A 14,733-nucleotide genomic window follows, 5' to 3' on the forward strand; every position below is an offset into this window, starting at 1 on the left:
AATTGAAACTTTTAAACACACAAAATTTATGTAAATAACCGGAAAACAAGAAGTGCACAGGAAACAAAACAACTAATTTTCGCGGCCATTAGAAATATTCTGCTTCTTCACAAAAATTCCCAATTGTCGGAAACACAAATCAAAATAAAAAAGAAAAGTGGAATTCCAATTGGCACAGTTGGCAACGCGAAGTTTTTGACAGTGTGAAAATTCTGCCAGAGAACGTATATATATTATACGTTCTCTGATTCTGCTGACATGGAAGTTATTTTTGTTGTGTGTCGTCCGAAATTTTGTCTTTTAAAATTGGTAAATTTATCGAAATTAGCAACAATATTTGTTAATTAATATAGGAAAATCTTGAAGAAGCATTGGTGCATAAAACTATGTAAATATTAGGACGTTAAGTATACTTTTAGTGCGCACAAAGATTGCTTGTTAGCAAACACGTACACGTCATACACTTGCTGCTCTGGCAAAAGTAGCCCCAAAAATTGAGTGCTCCAACTTCATATGTATAATTGTTTGTTTGTTTGCTTGTTTGTGTGTGTTACAGAAATAAAAGTGTTATCATGATTTCATCTCTGTTTTTAGCAATAAAATGTCTAATTAGCACTCATATTTATTGTTAAATATTTTCTTGTTTCACTTTTCTAATCAGCTCAAATGTACAAAAATCGATTAAAGTGTTCTTTAATTACAAATACAACAAAAATAACGTAACAAACGTACATGAATAAACTAAGAAGACAAGTATATAGAAATAGCAGCAGTTAATATTAGCAGAAATTGTACTGAAACGACCAACATCGACTTAAAAAGCAAGTAAATATTCTCCACTAACGAAAATAAAAAATGTCCAGCAGTGATCCCAATGAGCATGCCGCGAACATCAGCAATTTACAGGAGAGTTTTTCTAAACAACAGGTGAATACTACTTCTAATAAGTTTATTTATTTTTGGCATTCTAATCCCCAATATACCTAATACAGAAAAAGATATCGGCACTAAAGGAGCTTGTGCGGAAATCTGAGGCAGCGCATGGCAAATCAACTTCAACTACTCAAGCAAAGGTTAAAAATATAGCACAATGTCTGACAAACTTGAAAAATAAAGCACGTTCGCGACAAAGCTTGCCCGCTTCCAATTCCTCTACAGTGCAGGAAAATGTCACCACTTTTGCGCCGAACGAAACAATTGAACCGGTGTTGGAACATTACCATCAGCCAACACAACAACAAGGGCCGCCGCAATTAACGCATTCATTTTCATACGTCGAACAAAATGTTGGTGTACCCTTACAGTACGCGCAGACTTCCACACCAAATTTTACTCCACTGAAATCACAGCATCGCAGTGACTCTAGCAAATCACTTACCAGCAGCACGATGCAAGGCAGTGAAAAGGTGCAGCTTTTGCGTCAGCAAATGGAACAAAACAAACTGTTGATGGCTCAGCGTGCTTCCAGTAAACAACATTTGGAGCAGCTTGTTTCACAATTGAAAGAGAAATTCGACACGACGCAACAATGTTTGGAGGATACCAATGAATTGGGCAAATCAATGAGTGATCTCAGTGCATTGATGGTGCGCTCACCCACGTCACGTGAGCGACACAAATCGGCCACGGATTTGTCGTCACAACCATTCTCTTTGGAGAGAGAACGCATAAAGTTCCTTGAAAATCGCTGCCGCCTACTGGAAAAGCAACTTGAAAAGGAGCGTCAAGTGCACGGCACTCAAGAGGCAACGACAGCCAACGAATCGAAGAAACTCAAAGAACTGGAAAATAAAGTGGTTGAATTGGAGAAGTCACTGCAGGAGCGACAGAGTGAGATTGAAAACAAAATTGGTGAGACACAGCAGTTAGCAGAGGAATTGGAACGTACGCGTTCGGATGTTAGCGCCAAAGACGAGGAACTCTGTCTCATGCGGCTGAAGCAAGGCGACACCAGCAACGATTTTACCGAACTAGCCGATTTGGAGAATAACGATATTGAACGTCTCCGTAACGAATTAGCCGACAAGCATGTACGCATTAATGAATTAGAGGAGATAAACGATATGTTGGAGGCCAACAGGTGCGAACTAACATTGAAAAATAATAAATACGAAGAGCAAATAGAGCAACTGAAACTGGAATTGAATGCGGCAAATGAGAAAGTGCAGACCGTGGAAGAAGAGCTGAAGCGCAGTGAAGAGAAGTGCGCTTCTTTGGCAGAGGTGCTGGAGAAGTTACAGAACACCACAGAAGCTGTTGTGGTAGAAACTGGTAAACCCGTTAACATAACCAGCGTGCAGGTAAAATAACTTGAAATTATATTAGTTTTCCAAGTAAACTATTTAATATCATACTAGGTTTCGGAGGAAATGGCCAAACAGATACAAGAACTACGTGATGAATGTGACAAACTCTTGGTGGAAAATAGCCAGCTTAAGGAAACTATTAGCGAACAAGAAAAGCTGGAAGTGTCCGACGCCAGTATTGCGGAGAAGATTGCGGCACTCGAATCGACCATTGAAAGTCAACGCGAAGACCTTAAGGAACGTCAAACCAAAATGAGCCGCATGGAAGAGGAAGTGATGGAGAAAACAATCGAATTTAATGTTTTGAATGCCAACTTCAAGGTGCTGGAAGAAAAACTAGAAGCTGCCAGCAAGAGCAAATCACTATTCTCTTCCATCGGTGGCGAGGCTGCGGACAATCCAGCTTTAGAAGCAGAAATACAACAATTGAAGCAAAAACTGGATGAATCTAACAAAGCAATGATAAAACTCAAACTGAAATGTAAACAAACCGAAAAGCAGGTGGAAAAACTGAAGAAAAGCTCCGATCTCCACGCTGAAAATGTGCGTTTGACGGCTTTGAGCGAGGAGTTGCAACAGAAGATCACCGAGCTGGAAGATGAAAAGGGACAGTGGCAATTAACGCAAGTTGATACTGCCGCCAAGACCACCGACGCGGATAACACAGAAGAGCAAGAAGAACGCATAGCTGAATTTGAAGAGAACCTTAAGACACAAGTGGAGACCGTAAGATTGCTTGAAGAGCAAAAATACGAGCAAGCACAACGGCTGGAAGTGGCCGAGGAGAAATTGCGCGAATTGCAAGAGCAACTCGACAGCAGAGATGGTGAGGAGACGAGGCGTGTCAAGTCGGAAATGTCCGAAATACAACTAGAGGAGAAATTAGAAGAGCAAGCACAGCAATTGCAGCAGCTCGAAGAACGTTTAGCAAAAGCACACGTCGAACTGGAAGAACATAAACAAAAAGTGGCTGAACTGCAGGAGCAAAAGCAAGCGGCTGACAAGAAACTGGAGAATTACATGGTAGAAAATATGGAGCTATTGGATAAAATTGAAAAACTCAGCAAGTCATCCTCCTCGGCCGAATCAATTGAAATTGTTGAGCGGTTAACGCAGCAGGAGCGCGCCGAAATCGACGAATACAACAAGCAGCAGCTTGATGGCACTGCCGTCAACTCGGTCAATGAGTTAACCCAAACCGAACTGGCGCCCGAACTGAGCGATAGTCTGGTCAAATTGCGTGAGGAAAGCTCTGAATTAATGAATAAAATCGAATTATTCACGACAGAACGACGCGAAGTGCTCGAACGCATGGAACACCTGACAGCCGAAAATCACGAACTTATCGAAAAAGTCGAAGAACTAACACGTGAGAAGGAAGATATGGAAACAAACGTGCTGCTGGCGAATGACGCGAAAATCAAGCTTGAGGAGCGCATCAAGGAGCTGAGTAAGGAAAAAGATCAGCTGGCCGTGCAGGTGGCCGAATTCAAGGTGCAAGGCAATCAACTCTCACAAGAGCTCTCCTCGCTGCAAAAATCCTCAGAGGTAGTGGCCGCACTCGACAGCAAAGATGATGCTGCGCTCATTGCAAAATGCGAGAAGTGTCTGACGAATCTAAGTCACGAATTGGAGATCTACCGCAAAGCCAACGACAAGAATGCCAAATTTAACGCTTCCAAAAAATTGGCGAAAGAAGCCAAGAATGCGCACACACAACTCAGCGAACTCTTGCAGAAGGTGAAAGAGGCCAGTACAGCAGTGGAAACGGTAACGGTTGTAGAGACGGTGGTTGCAGTGACGGCGCCCAATGGCAAAGCTTTGGCTGAATACGAACAGCTGACGACACAGAACCGACTGCTGAAGGAGCGTATCAAGGAACTGCAACACGAGCTGCAAGAGGCGCGGGAAGCTGATGACGCAGACACTACTGCTGTGCCGGCGACGCAGACCGCGGCAGTGCCGGCGTTAACCGAGGATCAAACAACTAAAGAGCAACGAGAAAAGCAATTGGAGGAGCTCAAACAGTACGAAGAACAGTGTGTGGAGTTACAATCGACGGTGGAAAATCTACGCTTGCAGTTGGTGGAGGCGCGTACCGCGGGCGAAGAGCGCAGCGGCGAAATAACACAGCTCAATGAGGAATTGGAAGCGCTGAGGAAGAGCTCAAGCGAGCTGGAAAGCTTATTGAGTGATAAGAATTTGACGCATGAGCAAGAGCTGAAGGAGCTGACGCGTTTAAGGAGGGAGTTGGAAGGTAAATAATGAACATTTGATATAAACCGTTTGATATTCATCATATTACTATTTTGTTTTCTTCTAGGAAAATGCGACACCTACGAAGGCGAAATGAACATACTGCAAACCTTGGTCACGGAGCAAAAGCAACAGCTGATAGAGGCTTACAAAGAGCACGAGCACGAAAACAATATGAAACTGCTCGATTTGCAAGAACGCGACGAGCAAATCCTGCAGCTGCGCGACGAAATCAAAGAGCTTAAGCATGCGCTCACCGCCGCAGGCGATCAGTTGACCGAAGATCTGCGCAAAGAATGCGAAAAGTTGCGGGAAGCACTGAAGATCAACAAAAATCTTGTGACCGAGCAGGTGAATGAGCTCTCGAATAAGCAGGAAACAATCGAAATGCTCAATCAACAAATAATCGACTTGTACAAAACCATGGAGGAGAACGCCAATAACATCATTGACAAGGAAGATGAAATCGCCAGCTTACAGGAGACCCTAGATAGTAACAGCAAAGAGCTTGAACGCTTGCGCAAAGATAATGTGGAGCAGAAGACGGTCGTCGATAAACTGTTGATCGAGCTACACAGTCACCGCGCCACAGTCGAGCAACTGCCGCAGCTCGAAAGTGAGCTGCAGCGTTTGGAGGATGAAACCAAAAAACTAGATAGCAGCAATAAAGAGCTGGAGAAACGCAACAAAGATCAGCTCGAGAAACTTAAGAAGTACGCAGCTAACCTGAAGAAACGCGCTGCGCAATGCCAAGAGCTCGAGGCCAAAGTGAGCCAGTTGGAGAAAGGCAGTTTGGAGGCAATGCAGACCAAACAGCAGGACGCCGGCAATGATGAAGAACTCACTGACCACATAAAGCAGCTGGAAAATCAAATCGATGAACTAAAAACACAAGTTGCTGCCAAGACAGCTGATGCAAACGCGGCAACAGAGTACAGTGAGCGGTTGAAAACCCAATTGGAAGGATTGGAGCGCAGCTTGGCGGAGAAGAATAGTGAAATCGTGCAGCTGCAAGTTGCGTTAGTCGACGCGCAGGAGCAGACCGCCGGTTGGGGCGACTCCGCGCTCGATCTGGCGCACACGGACAATGCAGAGAACGAGGAGCTGAAGAAAAAGTTGGAAGAGAAGACACACAAGCTGCAAGAGGCTGAAGCGGAAATTTACAGCATGCAAGAGGAGTTGATACAAGTGCGCGAAAGTGAGCGTGAAAAGTTTTACGCCATCAAAGATATACAAGAAGCGCTCCAGCATAAGAGCGAGCTGGTGGCAGAGCTGCAGAGGCAAATGCAGAGCCATACGCAGGCAGATGACATCACGCAAACGCTAGAGGATAAGGTGCAAACCTTCGAAGAACGTCTACAAACGCTGACTGAAGAGCTGAAAGCCAAATCCATTAAGTTCGAAAAGTCCAAAGCCGTCATTAAGGAGCGCAACAATCAGATACAACGTCTGCAAGCGCAACTGAAAGATCTGCAGGACAAGTTAAGCGCGCGCCCCGAAGAAGAGTACATCGGACCGCCGCTAAATGTCAGCGTGAGCGAAGCCACTGCAGCGCCAACGCAAGCACAAGTGCCTAAAGATGCCTACGACGACTTGCAAGTGGCTTATGAGAAGTTAAGCGAGCGTTTCGCGGCAGAGCAAAGTAGTTTCCAGGCAACCATTGCACGGCTAGAAACACTACATGATGGCATACAAGCTAAATTGCAGGAGAATATGTCCTACATAGAGACACTCGAGCAAGATAATACCGCTTATAAAGAGAAAATCTGTCGCCTTGAGGAGGGCATCGCCACCTTCGAGGAGCGACGTGCCTCGATGGAACGTCGGACGAATCTTTTGTGCGCGCAAATGCAGACACGCGAGACGGAGCACGAGCAGGCGGAAGATGAGCTGTTATATCGCCTAAATATGCTATCCGAGCACGACGATGTCATCGCACAACGGCTGCTGCAGGCGCAGGAAGAAAAGGACGATCTGCAGGAGCGTATCGAACGCATGCAGGCCGAATGCAGTCAGCTGAGCAACAACTACGCAAAAATGGAGAAAGAATATCAAGCGTATCGCACGCAAAACGAAACACATGCCGCGGCGGAGACACAGCAGCTGCGCGAGCAGCTTACAGCGGCGCGCGCGGAATTAGAACAGTTGCGTACCGCCTACGAGGCCAAGCTGGCGGTGAAGACCACCGAATTGGACGAGTTGGAAAGCGAACTGAGCGAGCAACTATCCAAAATGAACAGCGAGAAACGCCTTGTAGCCGAAGAACTTGAGCGCGCACACGATGCTTTGCGGGAGCTCAACAACAACTATCTCAAAATGGAAACGGAATATCGCACATATCGTGAGCAAAGCGAAGCGAACAGCGTAGCCGATACACAACAGGTGCGCGAGCAACTCAGCGCGGCGCAAGCCGAATTGGAGCATTTGCGTGGCGAGTACGATGCCAAATTGGCCGTCAAAACAACGCAACTCGATGAACTGGAGAGTGAGCTGAGCGAGCAATTGGCACAAATGAATAACGACAAGCGCGCCACCGCCGAAGCGCTGGAGCGTGCGCAAGATGAGTGCAATGCGCAAAAAGATGAAATCGTGCGCTTGAAGGAGTCATTGAACGCCTTGGAACAGGCTAAGCAGGAATTGGAGCGCGAGGCGACATGGCTGCGCTTGCAAAACGAGGGCAGCCAACAGGATCAGTACGAGTTGCAAGAGCTGCGCATGCAGGCGATGCAGGACAAAACGGAAATCGATAATTTGCGCCATCAAATCGAAACACTAGCGGGTAATCACGAAGTGGAATTGCAGGCGTTACGCACGCAAATCTCAGAATTGGATACGCTTCGCATGCAGGTGAGTGTTGACTAGAAGTAGAAGTTAAGTGAAGTAGAATTCAGGCTATGCTCTCTTTTTTTACTCTATTTAACAACTATATTTCGGAACTTTCACTCCCTTACCTTTCCCTATATGATCTCAACGACTTTTAATCTACTGTTGTTGTTGTTGTAGCGGTTATCTAATCCCCGCTTGGGTGGTGAGGTTCATTTTGGTTGTTATCGAAATCGTCTAACGGTAAACCCAAGGAAACGTACTGTTTAGAAAGGGTCTGGCCATAGGGAGAGCGGTTTTAGATGAGTGGGGTTCGCTGGGTATGCAAAGGAGTGGTTAGAGTCATGCGCGAACTCATTGGATGCTATATACAGGGTTTTCTAATAACCAAATAATACCTACAAGAAGTTGTCTACTAGTGTTAAATCACAACTTCTGGAGGTCATTCAATGTCACAATTTCTTGAAATTATCAAACCTCCAAACTCTTCTGTTGTGGTTGTTGTTGTTGTTTCTACGAAAACATCCCAGCAGAAACTGCTTGGAGAGGAGTTCTTTATGCCTCTTAACATTTGTTGGGCGTAGTTAAGGACCGCGACTAGGCTCTCACGTCACTGTTGACAGTCATAACTTTGAAGTTGTAGATAACTTCGTCTATTTAGGAACCAGTATTAACACCACCAACAATGTCAGCCTGGAAATCCAACGCAGGATTGCTCTTGCCAACAGGTGCTACTTCGGACTGAGTAGGCAATTGAAAAGTTAAGTCTGTCCTCTCTCGTTCGAACAAAGTGAAACTCTATAAGTCGCTCATAATTAGTCCTGCTATATGGTGTTAGGTTTGGACAATGAAGCGAAAAATGTGTTGACGTTACGAGTTTTCGAGAGAAAGGTTTTGCGAAAGATTTATGGTCCTTTGCGCATTGGCCACGGCGAATATCGCATTCGATGGAACGATGGGCTGTACGAGATATACGACGAAATTGACATCCAGTTGCGAATTAAAAGACAGTTGGCTACGCTGGCTATCATGTTGTCCGGATGGATGAGAACACTTCAGCTCGAAAAAGTATTCGACGCAATTTAGCCGGGAATGTAATGGTTGTTCATGAATAATTTGAGAATTTTCTTAGCACCAGAATCGACAGTTTTGTTTATTTACCGCTCCATTTTGATGAAAGTAAAGAGAAGATGGTTTTCTTAAAAAAACCGCTTTAGTTTTCAAGTTGTTCCAAGGCAAAATCAGAAAATTCACGACGTTTACGGTGGTCTAATGTCTTCAGTTCTTGTGTGGAAATAATTTTATATGAATGTAAGCCCAAATCCTTTCTCAAAATTCGCCAGGTTGTGGTTTGAGACAGTCCCAAATCTTGAGAACGCCTTGGAATCGACAAATCGCGGTCTTCAAGAAGACTTATTTAATATTTCTCTGGCATGTAAAGATTCTCCTTGCTAACCATTAACCTACCGTATGACCCAGATCCATTAACAAAGCTAGTTTTCTGAACCTACAGCTTAAATCATCGACGAACTTACCATTTCGCACCAATAAGAGCCAGAGTAAGGGCTGCTGGGTTAGGGCTAATATTAGGTTTACGTCCTTGCGCTGCTCTATTGGCATGTACGACAACGTAGGACCTACTGAATCTCAATCGTTTGATCAGCATGATTACCGAAACATACATTTTTCAGACGTAAAAGTTTCCAAAAAGTTTAGTACTCTGGAATGATGCAACTTTTTTTTTATTAATTCATTCCAGGTTGGCCAAAACCAAACAGACGACCAGGTATTCATCGAAACGGAGAACAAACGTTTGACCGATTTACTTGCCGAGAAAGAAGCTATCATCGAGAACTATCAGCGTCAAAACTTACAGCTGCAAATGGCAGCAGCTGCCGCCGCACAACAACCAGCTGCCACACAGCAGGATCCACTTGCACTCGCTTTCGGTTTGCCACCACTAGGACAATCATCCACAAGTCACACGGCCCCACCAGCCGACGAAAACGCGCGCTTGCAACGTGAATTGTTGGAAAAGACTGAACAGCTTGCGCGTCTTCAACACGAGCTAAATGCGTTACAATCTGAGTTGCATAGTTCGCGCGACGGCAATCATGAGCTACAACGTCAGCTGGCAGCGAAGCAACAAGAAATTGAGAATCTGCGAAGCACCAGCTACAACAATACACCAACCGCAGCTGCGGTCTTTGGGCAACAACCGCAACAAGATGTCATACCAGCGCCACTTTTCTTCAGTACCGAACAGGCGACACCATCACCCTTCGACGAAATCGTGCAAGTGCGAACCATTGACAATCTGGGCAGCGGCGCGCGCAGCCACAGCGTGAATAATCCAGTAAACACTGCAATAGAACAGCCTACTATTGAAGACCTCCAGCGCAACGTGTCCGATTTGGAGAAACATGCGCAAGAACTCGAAAACAAGTTGGCCACGCGTAATCAACGCGAGTTGGAAATTGAAGAGCGCTTACGCGAAACACAACAGTCGCTTAGCGAATGCGAACGACAGCTGCGAGAACGCGCCGAAGAGCTGAATGCAGCACGTGCTGAGCTGCAGCAAGTCTTTGCGGCAAATGAAGCCCATAAAGCAGCGGGTGCAGTTGCGCATCAAGAACTTGAACAGTTAAGGGGCACATTAGCAGCCTCGCAAACCGAATTGGCTCAGCGCGAACACCAGCTGAAGCAGTTGGAAACGCGTTTGCAAGAGACGCGAGTGCACAGCGATAGTCAGGCGGCGACCGACTTGATGGGTCTTGGGCAGTTGCAAGGCAACTTAGAACAATTGCAGACAATGCTGCAACAGCGTGACGACGAATTGAGCCAGCTACGACGTGCGCTTGAGGACGAGAAAACACTGAAGGAGCGCACCTCGGCGATTGAGAGCCAGATTATACCAGACACGCTAGCGAATTTGGGAATAGTAGACGCGCCGAATGCTGTGCCTACATTGGATATGTTCTTCGGCGGTGCTAACAGTGGTGCTAACGACTTTGAGAAACTCGTCATACCGCCGGTGTCCAACGTGCCTGTGGTGGAAGAAATGATTGTGCCCGAAAAGGCATACATTTGTCAACCAGACGGACAAACAGCGCATAGTCAACAGGACGCGGTTGCATTTGATTTGGGTGATGACTTTGGTGACGTGTGGGGCGCACAGGAAGCTGCTGCCGAAGAAGAGCACTTCTCCAAGACAGCGGCAGGTAGACTGGGTGCACCAGTGTCTCTGGTGCCGCGTGAGCAACAATTAGAAATTCAATTGGCCGAACAGGCCGAACGCATTGCCGAGCTGCAGCTAACCGTAGAGCGTTGCGAACAGCAAAGGCAAGAGCTACAAGTAAAATCGGGCAAACTTATGAAGAAACTCAAGGAGTATAAGACAAAGATCGACGAATTGCAGAGCAGCGCAGGAAAGACCGCCAAATCCGCAGATGCCTCTGCGTCGTTCTTTGATCTAGACGCCGCTATACAAGACGAGCTTAAGGCACAAATTAAACAACTGGAGAACACTTTGCAGGAGGAGCGTAAGCAACACGAATTGCATGGAGTTGAGAGGGAGAAGTTACTGAAACGCATCGATGTGCTGACCGCAGGCAGTGAGCGCATGACCGAAATGAAGGAGCGCCAAGATATGGAAGTGCAAATGTACCAAGCGAGAATAAAAGAATTGCAAACGAAGGTGAATCAGTTAGAAGATTGGGGACCGGATGCTGAGGCTGGTAAAGAAGCGACTTCAGAGGGACAACAGCTGCAGCAGCGGGAGGTAGCGCAGTCTACAGCGACTGTTGGTAAGTATTTGAGTTGTTTCCAAGCAGAAATTTCTGTTTTCGTTTTGGTCTTGTTTTGAACCCAAATTGTACCGAGTAGTAGGCAAAATGAAAAAATCAAAAGAAAATCACAACCCAATGGAAAGAGATACCTGGTTGCAAAACTGCAAAAGTCATGTGCCAAACGGTAGATCGGAAGTACATAAAAATTCCTATTGGCACACGATAGAAGAGACTGTAGGAACATGATCGGAATGCTAACTGGTCACTGTCTAGTGGCGGCAAACACCTGCAGAATGGGGCTGACAGATCGAGAAGACTGCAGAAAATGTCAAGAGCGAGGCACCAGGGAAGCAATGGATCATATCTTGTGCACTTGACCCGCATTGACAACACTACGCTGTAAGCATCTGGGGTCCCCACGGTATGATACTCTGGAGGAGGTATCAATAGTGAGGCCACATAGTCTGTTAAATTCGCGTCAAGCGCAGGCATCCTAAAGGATGACTACTCTTCATGGACCTAGTAACTGAGCTCCATCTGAAATCGCAAAGGACCAAAACTGGTCTATGCGTGCCTCATTAGCCTACCAGATACACCTGACCTCAACTAACCTCTACGCCGGTCGCCGTCTATAGAAAAGATATCCAAATTCCTTTTTGCTGTGATGTTGATGGACATTATATCGAGGTATTTTATCGTACCTCAGAGCTCTAGAGCTCTTAAAATCCCTAAGGGTTTACGATTCAGCATTACGTTGAAACTTTGTGAAATCGAGATTGGCTCGAACTCCTAGTGTACTGGCACACCGCGTTGTAAAATACTTTCATATAATACGAGAGCCAGATGTGAGCCCAAGTCCTCGATAATCGCGCCGCACACAGTAACAGGCTGTTTGTAAATTCTCGCCATATTAGAAATGGCTAGTAGGCCTTTTTCAAATAAAACCGTGATTAATACTGGTTACTAGTCCTCCATGCTAGATAACGTACTAGGATAAATTATTATAAGTCAAGACTAGACCGGGCACAGGATAGGTCTCTACAAGCCCTCTTCATTCCAACTCACGTCATCGAAAGCAAATGCGTAAAACGGTTCTTTTCCCGACCTACCGTTAGACTGCTTCGATGGCAATATCCTGTAAATACTTATACTACTATTCCACTCCCTCTTTTCTCATTATAGCCAGCGCACATGGGGACTACGCCCCGCTCGCACCACCATCTACATGGGAAACAGAGAAGCAACAACTCAATCAACGCATTGCTGAGCTGACTGCCGAGATAGCGGACATCAATGTCGACCGACAAGAACTCCAAGCGCTGTTGGAGGACGAAAAAGCAAATGTGCAGCGCGCAGAAGAGGCACAGAAAATATTACAACAACAACTAAGCGCACGTGACATCGATTTTACAGCGACTGAAAGCGCAGAGAAGGCGAAATACAATGAACTGAAGGTGGACCATCATCAGCTGCAAGAGAAGTACAATGTGCTGCACGCGACGTGCGAAGAGCAAACTGGTGAGTTGAATCGATTGAAGGCGCGCGAAGAGCAGTTAAATGCGGCCTTACAACAAGCAGAACAGAATTTGGCCACAACTTCAGCGACCAGTGCGCAGGAAGAAACACTGAAGGCGGCGCTTTCGAAGGCCGAAAGCAACTTAGAGCAAGCGAATGCAGAGCTGTCGCGACTCGAGAGCGATTTGACAACGGTGCAGTCACAATTACTGGAGCTACAAGCAAAGAATGCCGAGCTGTTGCAAGCGAATGAGGAACTGCGACAGGCGAACACGTTGGCAGTGACCACACAACAAGCCGAAACATCACAGTTAAGCGCAGAGAATCAACAGCTACGCGCGCAAAATGAAGCTTTGGAGCAGCGCGTACAAGTGTTGCAACAGACTTGAGTAAACAAGCAAGCGCTACAGTTTCGGTTGGCAGCTTGAGTGGCGCTGTCGATGTAGACGAGCTGAATGCGCAATTACAAGAAAAGGAGTCGGAAATAATGCATTTAAAGCAGCGCATTGAGGATTTGATGCGTGAGGACCAAACGGAAAAGCTGGTGCTGGAAATACTAACGAAGAATCAAGAGATACATTTGCTGAAGATGCAAGTGAAAAACTTGGAGGACGACAAGCAAGAGCTGGAGCACAATCTCGCTGTGCAAATCACCAGCGAAATGCAGGCGAAGAAGAGCGACTTGGATGGCGAAAGCGCGCAGCTGCGTGAGCGCACCACCCAACTGGAACAACAATTGCAAGCGCTGCAAAGCGAAAAGCACGACATGGAAGAGGAGCTGAAGGTGCTGAACAATCACGTCATGAGCAGTCTCGAAAATGAAGACAAGCTGAAAGCAGCCGCGCTGCAGCTCGACACGCAAAACATTGAAATCGCCGAACTGCGACGCACAATCGAGGCGCTCAGAGCGAACGGTAGTGCTGCCGCCGGAACCGGAGCCGGAGCGCCAACTGCGACCACGCCGGCCGATTACGCCGCGTTGAATGCGCAATGGGAGGCGATTGTCGAGCAGAAATGCGGCGAAATCGCCAAGATGTGGCGCGAGCATTTGGAACAGCGTGAAGCTGAATTCAAAATGACAGAGGCGCGCCTGCACGACGAAATCGCCGCCGCTGCACAACGCCAGGCGCAGTCGCACGAGCAAGGCACACAGCCGGGCAACTCCGCTGAAACAACCGCTACGTCAACGCCCGCCTCCGTATCGACTAGCCAATCGGGCACATCATCCGGCACCGCCTCCAAAGACGGCACGCCACTACGTCACCGTATCATCAACGAAGAGCATGAGTCGGATGCTGACGCGATAATCGAGAAGATGCAAGCGGCGCTCGAGAGTCAAGAGATGGAAATCGTCACGCTGAAGGAGCAGCTGGCCATACGTTCGGCGGAGTATGCGCGCTTAGCGGCACAATATGATCCCTTCAAACTTCAAAACACCTCCTCACATAGCGGCATCAGTGGCGGCATGCCGCCCGAATCGCGACGCCCCGCCAATACGCCCAGCGGCAACGACGCGACACTTGTGCCGAAATCGGAATTAGATTTCGCGCTCTATATGCTGCATCAGCGCGACATGCGTTGCGAGGAGATGACGGTGGAGCTGGTATCACTGTTGGAGGAGCGTGACACACTGCAACTGAAATTGTCGAATACGCTGCGCCAAGTGGAGGCCATCAAAGTGGCTACAAATTATGTCGAGCGTGAGTTTTATTTTTGTGTTTTTGTTTTCCCGTTAACATTCCGTTAACCATATTTTTCGTTTAGCTCCCACCGCGCCCGCCGATAACGCCGCGCTTGCGTCACCAACTGCAGCCGCGTTCAGTCAACCACGCTCGGCTGCTGCCGCCGGCGACTCAGCCACTGAATTGAGCCAAAAGTAAGCGGTTTATCAAGCCACACTTAACACAAGTCAAATTGTATTATTAATTATTTCTATTCGTATAATCTCATTTAGATTGTCTCAGTTGCAAACCGTTAATCATTCCAAGGACAAGGTGATTAAAGAGGAACGCGATCAGCGCATACGGCAAATGGAAAAGATACAA

General features: G+C 46.8%; 1 protein-coding gene across 1 annotated transcript in view; it reads left to right on the forward strand.

Moving 5' to 3' along the window:
• Positions 1-253: 253 nt before the first annotated feature.
• The window catches only part of LOC126760564 (protein lava lamp), a 15,219-nt gene continuing 739 nt past the window's right edge, over positions 254-14,733 (forward strand). Inside the window, 10 exon segments of the mRNA XM_050476276.1 lie at positions 254-388; positions 662-927; positions 993-2,300; positions 2,358-4,563; positions 4,630-7,409; positions 9,145-11,191; positions 12,356-13,069; positions 13,072-14,388; positions 14,453-14,564; positions 14,643-14,733. The exon segment at positions 14,643-14,733 is cut by the window's right edge and continues 58 nt beyond it. Of these exon segments, the coding sequence (XP_050332233.1) occupies positions 856-927; positions 993-2,300; positions 2,358-4,563; positions 4,630-7,409; positions 9,145-11,191; positions 12,356-13,069; positions 13,072-14,388; positions 14,453-14,564; positions 14,643-14,733 (10,647 nt within the window). The 5' untranslated portion in view covers positions 254-388; positions 662-855.

The sequence above is a fragment of the Bactrocera neohumeralis genome, chromosome 5 (genome assembly GCF_024586455.1).
Source record: "Bactrocera neohumeralis isolate Rockhampton chromosome 5, APGP_CSIRO_Bneo_wtdbg2-racon-allhic-juicebox.fasta_v2, whole genome shotgun sequence".
Taxonomy (NCBI): domain Eukaryota; kingdom Metazoa; phylum Arthropoda; class Insecta; order Diptera; family Tephritidae; genus Bactrocera; species Bactrocera neohumeralis.